Source organism: Coregonus clupeaformis, chromosome 17, assembly GCF_020615455.1.
Source record: "Coregonus clupeaformis isolate EN_2021a chromosome 17, ASM2061545v1, whole genome shotgun sequence".
Classification (NCBI taxonomy): Eukaryota; Metazoa; Chordata; class Actinopteri; order Salmoniformes; family Salmonidae; genus Coregonus; species Coregonus clupeaformis.
This window is the reverse complement of record NC_059208.1, coordinates 40388749-40398823: the sequence shown is the minus strand read 5'-3', so window position 1 is coordinate 40398823 and position 10075 is coordinate 40388749. Positions and strand designations below refer to the sequence as shown.

The window sequence follows — 10075 nt, the reverse complement described above, 5'->3', positions numbered from 1 at the left end:
AGAAAATTATTCAAAGCCTGGCTGGAAATTAACCAATAAAAGCAAGAAAATATATGTTTTTCAATGGGAAACAAAGAAAAAGCACAGTACTCAAACCACCCATACAATGTCATACTCAAGGATATATATATATACTGTTTGAATGGCTCATGGGAAATATTAGTTCATTTTCAATTTGGTATGTGGATCCTTGGTAAAAGTGATGAGATACTTAATTACCAGTAAACATATCTATCTATCTATCTATCTATCTATCTATCTATCTATCTATCTATCTATCTATCTATCTATCTATCTATCTATCTATCTATCTATCTATCTATCTATCTATCTATCTATCTATCTATCTATCTATCTATCTATCTATCTATCTATCTATCTATCTATCTATCTATCTATCTATCTATCTATCTATCTATCTATCTATCTATCTACCTACCTACCTACCTCCCTACCTACCTACCTACCTCCCTCCCTACCTACCTACCTACCTACCTACCTACCTACCTACCTACCTACCTACCTACCTACCTACCTACCTACCTATCTATCTATCTATCTATCTATCTATCTATCTATCTATCTATCTATCTATCTATCTATCTATCTATCTATCTATCTATCTATCTATCTATCTATCTATCTATCTATCTATCTATCTATCGCTGTATGTTTGTTCTTTCTCTTTTGGCCACAGGTCTTTCTATCCAGTTCATCATACACAGGCCGCAGGCCGCAGCCCCCTGCCCTCCCTCCCCCAATCCCCCACCACCCCCTTTCTGTCAAAGCTGATTGTTTCCACACCAACAGAGTGCTGGGGGCTAGCACACTGTCACACTACATCAGGCAGAGGGAAGAAAGGGAGAGAAAGAAGAGAGGGGAGAGAGAGTCTGCTCTATGGACTCATCAGAAAGCGCTGGGTAGTAGGGGCCTCTATGTCCAACACACAAAACACAGGGGCTGAACTGAAGCTACTGTACTTCATTGGATCATACAGAAGAGTGCCCCCTTGTGTTCTTAAGACGCAATTGAATTTCATTTAAAAAGTGACCAACGGGGCTATGTGATGAATAGGCGCCCTCTGCTGGACTATAATATATTTTTCATATTTCACTCCATTTTATAGGCCTACTCGAGGATTCGAAAGATTTGTATAACTAACCCTCATTGTTCTATCTGTGTGGATACTGTGTCATGTTGGGTTAAGCTTGTTGTCATTGTCATTGTCATGTGAAAAAGACATGATGGAGTGATGGGGGAAAAAAACACTTAAACAATAATTGAAAATCACCATCATGCGCATGGGATGGACTAGCCTGACCTGGACTATGATCGATCAATGCATGATTTTCACAATTACAGGGGGTAGGCTAAATCAAGGCAATATCATTGAGATAAAATATAATTCTGACAATGGTTAGCGTTTTAGGCAGAACGCCACTGCTATTGAAATACACGTTACGCACGAATGCGCGCACGGAGGGGCAAAGTTGCCAGATAGTATGTCTACACAATGGCCCCAAAAGTCTGAAATGTAAATTCCATACAGTCAATTATTGGAGTTTAATGAGCAGGTGAAATGTTGTTTCGCGAATATCGCAGGGTCACACAGACTTGGAAACACTTGACACCGATTTGGGTGACACGAGCCACAGCTGTGTGCACCTCTATCTCGCCCGCGATAATTTGGAAGAAAACGCCTCAAACTGCGTTGCTAACGTTATCTTCACTCGTTTTAACCGACAAAATTAGCAGTTCTGCTCGAGGAGAGAGACAGTGGCGTGTCCCGCAGCCCTCCCATGCGTGTGCTTCTCCCCGGGCAGGGTGCTCTTTCACCGGTGCCGCAGTTCGCGCCCAGCAGGGCCCCCGTCACACATGCCTCGTGTCCCGCCGTGCGGCGAACCTATTATACAGTGTCGCTGAGACGAAGAAATGTGTTCAGGGTGAGGGCACGGTGTTTAACGTTAGACACTGCGGAATACCGATTTTAGTTAGAATGTGCATCCAAGAAAACTTTGTTCCTTACAGAGAGACACAAAATAAACATTTGCTTGAATTGGCCCTTTGTGGTGTTGAGGCCAATTAATGTGCAGTTACTGCTCTTTTGCTTAGTAGGGCAGAATAGGTAACAAGCCCGAATAAAATGACCATCACATCTCATTTTATAGGCTATAGGCCTATAGGTAACGTTTCCCTTTGCATTTTAACTTCACTGTAAATACATAGCCTAATTCCATCATGGTGATTGTATATCCTCAAAATAAGGTTTTGTTCTACCGGTGTACTGTTTCTCTGCGCTTTTTGGAAACGGTGTTTGTACACAGGACAATAACAGAACAAACAAACGTATTGGCTGGTTATCCCAGACGCTTCCCGGTTTGATGCCCTACATACATCCAGCTTAAAAGCCAATAAACAACAGATAAATATGTTAATTCTCTCACACTTTCACTGTCATGCCTGCGTCCAGGAGAGACGATAAGCTTTAGAACATAAGCCTGAGCGCCCGGAGTTCGGAGGCATAACCGAGGATTATCACAAACTTGCCCCGGGGTTTGGCTCATATTGCGGGACTGGACCGACGGCTGCTCACCGGGCCGGATAGGACCGCCGGGCCCTGGGGCGCAAACTAACAGATTCCCTGGGGGACTGGACCCTGCAGGACCAGCTCAACTCAGACTGCAGATTAGGTGGCAAAGGCTGGTATCTCTGGGAGCACACACACACACACACACACACACACACAGCACGGCTAGACGTTCGCTGCCCGCGGCGACTAGAGACGCAGTAACCATGCCTATAAAGATTGATGCTTGCTCCTCACACGGTTATCACACCCCCAACAGAACACACTCATGATGAGGCGATACAAACGAACTTTGTGCTGTTGATAAAGAGACGATTGTACTGAAAGATCATGGACCGGAGGCTGCAATTTATATATTTAAACAACGAATACAAAGAGGCTTTAACTGTTCTATTAGTGCTTTATGAAAAGGATAAATTCCTTCATCTCAAATTGAAGATCAACATAATGCGCAAATAATTATCTCAAACGAAGGCCTATAGCTTAGGTTTAGCATGTGTTCGATATAAACTATCTGGCATTGCCTACTTGTTCTCACATTCTGCTAATCCACACCTTTCTGTGTACACCGACCTAACGTTGATGTCGGGTTTAATACTGTGCGAAGAGTGCAAATAGACTAGTAAAATCGCAACATCTTCATAACCTTATAAATTATCAACTCATGAAACACGAATAGCTCTAAAACAATTTATTATGTCACTGGAGAAGACAAACATGATATACATATAATTTAAAAAAACATTTCACCTCATATGTTGTATTTGGAATATTTTTGGATTATATCACAGTAATAGAGACAAATAAAATAGTACAGTCTACACATATATAGAACATTTAAAGATACAGGCATATATTATACTCTTAATAAACTTATAATAATATGTTATATATCTCGATAGTTTGGCAGGGTTAGGGTGAAAAAAGTCCTCCTGGGTCTCAAGAAGAAAGGTGACTTGGATATATTTGGATATCAACACAGGGTAGGAAGCCAATAAATCAGAAACAAACTGCATTACCAACTTATTAAAACACCACATCAGAGTAAAATCTCAGTGGATGCTTGGAGATTGTCTTGGACACAACAAACACAATAACCATGGCCAAGGCAACAATGCCTTTGTATTCCCCTTCAGCGATTGGCCGGTCTCTGCTGGTGACCACTTCCTGTTGGTGCCTCTGCACTTCCTTCCTGCTCTACGATTGGCTGGCTGTGGCAGTTGCAGTGGTGGCTGCGCCCATGCGCAGCAGCTCCTTCCTGTGGTCGAGGATGACATCAAAGCTGGACTGGAGGCGGTTCTGCTGCTCCTGGACGCGGCCCTGCAGGGTGCGGACCCAGCGGATCAGAGCCAACCTGCGGTACATAGTCAGCTGGACCTGGTGCTTCTCCATCTCCTGGGCCTTGAAGCGCTCGCGGTCCCTCAGGGTCCACACAGCGTCCTCCAGCTCAGGCAGCTCGCCGCAGTCTGTGTCTGAGTCCGACAACGCTCCTCCGTCAAGCAGACTGTTCCCCGTTCTCAGAGGCTTGCTGCTCCTTTTCCTCTCCATTTTGTCGTCCCACTTCCTGGTCGAAGAGGGGGTAAGGGGGTCTGCTGGGATGGCAGGGGTCTCCTGGTTGCCTCCCTGGTGGTGGTCAGGCTTGGGCTCCCCCACACCGATGCGGTCCCACCCCCCCATCCCCCCCATGCCGGCCCCCTCTCCTCCGCTCTCCACGTTGAGAGAGGACAGGCTGCCGCTGGACCTGTAGCTGAACTCAAAGTCTGAGTCGCTGTCGCCCCATTCCTCTGGGTCCTCCACTTCCACCTCCTCCTCCTCCACCACCACTCCCTGTTTCATGACGCCTCCCCCCAGCTCTTGTTTCTCCTTCTCGTCATCACTCATCCTCCCCATCTCCTCCTCCATCTTGCCCTCCTCGGCGCCATCCGGGGGCACTCTTCCGTACCCATCGTCCCCACTCTCGATCTCAGGTAGGGGCTCCAGGGGGCTCCAGCAGGGCAGGCGGGAGAGCGGGGACAGGGGCCCCGGACCGTAGTGGTTGGAGGAGGAGGGAAGGTGGGGCTGGTCGCGGCCCAACGGGCCCAGGTTACGAGGACGCACCTGGTTGCGATTCTCGTCCCCTCCCGTCATGACGTCATCGTCTTGACCCAGGAAGTTGAAGTTGCCATCCTTCTCGCCTTGCTTCCTTTTCCCCCCCTGCTGCTGGCTGTTGTTGCTGAGGATCCGCAGTGGGGAGAAGCTGCCTCCCTGGCCTCCGTACTGGGGGTTTACTGGTCGGTCCTGGTGGAGCATTTTCCTTGGCTGAAACTCACTTCTTCTTGACAGAGATTCAATTCTTCGTGACTGAGATTCAAGGCTTCTTGACCGAGACTCAATTCTTGTTGAAGATTCACTTCTTGATCTTGACTGAGATTCACTGTTTAGAAAATGATAGAGAGTAAAGGGATATGGAGATATGGAGGTTGTTAATGCAATTGTTTCAAGGTTAATCCTTGTCCTACAAATCAGATAAATCTGCATGCACATATTTTGATAACTCCCGCCTCATTTCTCTGATACAGTCCTGTATGCTGCTGCATAACTCACAAGTTTGATATTAGCCTACTACCAGTTAATCTTCTAGCCATCACTGCCATTTCTTCTTTTTCTATATATTAAATCGGAGCTGCTCCGTGCGTCCAATTGCACTCCACTTATGCCTATATTACCATCAAATATTTACATGTCTACTCAGAATGGAAATTTCGCTAATCCTTACTTCGGGGTACTGTCACTCATTCTCCGCTCTGTTGCATGATGCGCACTCACGTGGTGCTGAAGGACAGCGACTAACGTTCCAGGGTTGCGCGCGCCACTGGCACTGACGTAAATATTGGCGCTCGATTGGTGAGGATCAAGTTATCAAGTAAAATCGACATTGGGTGATGTGATATAACATATCAATATTTTGTTTTATATTCGTTTGAGGTTCGTGCAATAGCCCAACAATAAAACGCATTTCCATCCTTTTTGTAGCCTATGTTTAGGCTAGGCTATAAAAGCTGTCAACTACAGGATGTCATCAATGCACCATTACGTCTTCTCAGATTTTTGACAGTCAGTAGTTAAATACCATAAAATTCCTTTCAATTAATTAATTTCGCAGATAAAAAATTAAGATGTGTGATTTGACAGGAACGAACGACGACGCCCGATGAAAGCATATGTTTATAGCTTATTATAACATATAGCATTAGAATAGCCTACCTACACAATGTTGTTTGAGAAAAACAGATGACATTATAGAAACACGGTTTTATTAAATTAATATAAAAGATGAATTAATCTCCATTCGTTCGTTACGTAATAGCCTAGCCCTAGTTCAGCAGCAGCGCTATCAGCTCACCCCATATCCTTGTTCTCCTCTCTCGTCCGCAGCTATAGCCTCTCTTCCACTTATACAAAACAACCTTTACCATTCCTTATTTCATTCGCTGATTACATAATCATTCGGATTGACAAATGTGTGAATCAATTCATAAGAGGGCCTTGTCTTACCGTATGGTAGTAAAGTGCTTCGTAGAGGAAGTAGATTGGGAGCCCTCCCTATTTCCCCCTCCTCCGGTCGACCCTCCTATGTGATGTTGATCAGCGACTACCTCTCCCCTCCCCTCCCCTCTCTCATCCGCTCTTTCTAGCACTCTGATAGAACCGACTGCTAGCCTACCCAATGACTCACTTCCTAAACTGGGCAGGGACGGAAGAACGGGAAAACGCAGAGAGGTGAGCAGAAAGTGGAGTGCTGCAGAAATTACATTGGAATGTCTCATCATATCCTTGTTTATTTTTAAAGGGAAAGTACGACCAGAAAAGTATATACCACAAACTAACATTTGTTTAGGCTACTCAAATGTAACCTATAATAAATTCTCACAATTTTGACAAGGGAGACAGACTGCCATTTGTTGCATTGTGTTGCTTTAAACTGGTGACTGTGTATCTGTCGGTATTAGATTACGCCTGTGTTGAGTGTGAGTGTGTTTTCGTGTGGGAGGTGTGGTACATCAGACAGACTTTGCAAGTATACTCCCTCCCCATCTCCTGACATGCAGTCGCTGGCGGCAGAAGAGCGCATGTCCCCCTCGCCCCACAAATCCCTTTCCACTTCAACAACATCCCCATTCAAGTGCCGCACCTCCAGGCTGTCCCCTCCTCCCCATCGTTCAATAGTAGCCTAAGCACATGAAAAATACATCAAACACAGCGGCCGCCCGCGGCCTCTTCACATGCAAAATCATATCCATCTTTCAAAACCGAACACAGAACCGTGGAGCAGGACACCGATATAGAGAAACAGATAGCAACAGGCCCAGATAATAGAAACATTGAGACAGAGAGAAAGAAACAGAGCATGCGCTGCGGTGTATGTGGACCAAATGTTCAGACAAAGGGTCATCCGCGAGGTCCCTTGGGTCGGTAAATAAATATTGTGCGTCGGTTACTGAGCAACTGAGGCACTCATAAGCACCCATCTCACAACACAGGCATTGAATAGAAAGAGCATGACTTACCTAGTGAATAAGACCTTGTTCTTTTTTCACACAGCCCCGGGTAATGACCCACTTCCCTCAGTTTGGCTTCATCTCCAGCAACACCAGTACTTACTGTGACAGCGGCCGAGGGGAAAGACCCATGGCTATACTGTCAGCTCACAACACCACAATGCATAGCGGCAGATACTGTACAGAAAACCAGAGTAGAGTGGACCTACAGCTCTCTCTCCTCGAACAGAGATAGTTCAATTAGCCAAGACAAACTAAATAAAACAAACCCCCTCACATTTAGATTTTCCACCCCTTGGGAGGCATCACGGAGTGTGAAAGATTTCATGTTTCTGGTCAATTATTCTAGCCTCTTCTTAGTTGGCAGTAAAATAAAATCTTGTCCTTTAGATTTTGTGGTTGGTCAGGGCCCAATTTTTTTAAAATTCACATAATCTTCCCCCATCTTTCAAACTAGGGGTACTTGGTTTGGGAGTTGGGAGAATGTTATGATTGAATAAACAAAACCAGGATTAAATCTCAGCCTAAAGCTAAGAGGGTATCCATGGGGTTCATTCCAGCCCCTGTGCCTGCTCCTAATGTTGTGTAATGAGCCTTCCTGCAGCCCCTAACCCCGAGACTTGCTGCTAAATCACCATGGACTAATGAGATGGAGCGATAAAAGCGGTCATTAAAAGTACTCCTAACGAGACCCTATTATTAGCCACTTATCATAATCATTAGATTATAAACTGCAATTATCTTAACTCTGGACCAAGAGTGGTCCTCTCTGAGCCTAGAGGTCAACAGAGAATGAGTGGAAGGGACTGAGGTCTATAGGCAACAGTCTTGATTCAGTCAGAGTCAACTAATATTCTATTGTTTGAATTCTGAAGCGAAGGGAAGACTGAGCAAAATGAAGGTGCAGAGAGCGAGAGTGACATTAGGGACACATTTAAGTATGCGATAAGTATGTTACTTAAACTTTCACACAATTCTGACATCGATGCAAAATGTGCATTTCCCCAACTAGGATTCCACCCTTAGCAAAGTCAGATCCAGTGCCTTCAGAAAGTATTCACACTGCTTGACTTTTTCCACATTTTGTTGTGTTAGAGCCTAAATTAAAAATAGATTAAATTGAGATTTTTTGTCACTGGCCTACACACAATACCCCATCAGTGGTGTAAAGTACTTAAGTAAAAAATACTTTCAAATATAACTTCAGTCGTTTTTTTTGGGTATCTGTATTTACTATTTATATTTTTGACTACTTTTACTTCACTACATTCCTAAAGAAAATAATGTACTTTTTACTCCATACATTTTCCCTGACAGCCAAAAGTGCGTTACATTTTGAATGCATAACAAGACAGGAAAATGGTCAAATTCACATGCTTATCAAGAGAACATCCCTGGTCATCCCTACTGCCTCTGATCTGGCTGACTCACTAAACACACATGCTTGCTTCGTTTGTAAATGACGTCCTAGTGTTGGTGTGCCGTCTGGTTTGCTTAATATAAAGAATGTAAAATTATTTATACTTTTAATACTTAAGTATATTTAAAACCAAAGACTTTTGGACTCTTACTCAAGTAGTATTTTACTGGGTGACTTTCACTTTTACTTGAGTCATTTTCTATTAAGGTACAGTATCTTTACTTTTACTCAAGTATGACAATTGGGAACTTTTTCCACCACTGTACCACATAATGTCAAAGTGGAATGTTTTTCCAAAGTTTTACATATTAATTAATATGAAAAGCTAAATGTCTTGAGTCAATACGTATTAAACCCCTTTGTTGTGGCAAGCCTAAATAAATTCAGGACATTTTTTTTTGCATAACAAGTCACATAAGTTGCATGGACTCACTCTGTGTGCAATAGTGTTTAACATGATCTTTGAATGGCTACTTCATCTCTTTACCCCACACATACAATTATCTGTAAGGTCCCTTAGTTGAGCAGTGAATTTCAAACAACAATTAAACCACAAAGACCAGGGAACTTTTCCAAAGCCTCGGCATGGTATTGGTAAAAAAAATAAAAGCTGACATTGAATACCCCTTTGAGCATGGTGAAGTTATAAATAACACTTTGGATGGTGTATCAATACACCCAGTCACTACAAAGATACAGGCGTCCTTCCTCAGTTTCCGGAGAGGAAGAAAACCGCTCAGGGATTTCACCATGAGGCAATGGTGACTTTAAAACAGCTAGAGTTTAATGGCTGTGAAAGGAGAAAACTGAGGATGGATCAACATTGTAGTTACTCCACAATACTAACCGAATTGACAGAGTGAAAAGAAGGAAGCCTGTACATAATATAAATATTCCAAAATTTGTATCTTGTTTGCAACAAGGCACTAAAGTAATCCTGCAAAAAATGTGGCAAAGTAATTAATAAAGTGTTGTGTTTTATTGGATTTGCCCCAAACATATTATGGAGCATAGTAGTGGTGGTTTCATGTTATGGGTATGCTTGTAATCGTTAAGGACTGGGGAGTTTTCCCAGGATAAAAAAGAAACAGAATGGAGCTAAGCACAGGGAAAATCCTAGATAAAAACCTGGTTCAGTCTGCTTTTCAACAGACACTAGGATATTTATTCACCTGTAAGCAGGACAATAACCTAAAACACAAGGCCAAATCTACACTGGAGTTGCTTACCAAGAAGACAGTGAATATTCCCGAGTGGCCAACATAGTTTTTACTTAAATCTGCTTGAAAATCTATGGCAAGACTCGAAAAGGGTTGACTAGCAATGATCAACAACCAATTTGACAGAGCTTGAAGAATTTTGAAAATAAAAACGGGCAAATATTGTACAATTCAGGTGTGCAAATCTTAAGAGACTTACCCCAAAAGACTCTACTGTAATCGCTGCCAAATGTGATTAACATGCATTGACTCAGGGGTGTGAATACTTCTGTAAATTAGATTTCTGTAATTCATTTTCAATACATTTGCA

At 43.3% G+C, this 10075-nt stretch overlaps 1 protein-coding gene across 3 annotated transcripts; it reads right to left on the bottom strand.

Moving 5' to 3' along the window:
• Positions 1–3263: 3263 nt before the first annotated feature.
• Positions 3264–7265, bottom strand: LOC121586384 (UPF0500 protein C1orf216 homolog). Of its 3 annotated transcripts, none has more exons than XM_045226653.1 (2): positions 7135–7265; positions 3264–5000 (listed from the first exon to the last, which is right to left on the bottom strand). In XM_045226653.1, exon 2 carries the CDS (start codon positions 4874–4876, stop codon positions 3785–3787), a length of 1092 nt encoding a protein of 363 aa, XP_045082588.1. In that variant the 5' UTR covers positions 4877–5000; positions 7135–7265; the 3' UTR covers positions 3264–3784. The 3 variants fall into 3 exon arrangements, with proteins under 3 accessions (XP_045082588.1, XP_045082587.1, XP_041758952.2); XM_045226652.1 differs by lacking the exon at positions 7135–7265 and adding an exon at positions 6122–6263; XM_041903018.2 differs by lacking the exon at positions 7135–7265 and adding an exon at positions 5970–6115.
• Positions 7266–10075: the final 2810 nt, after the last annotated feature.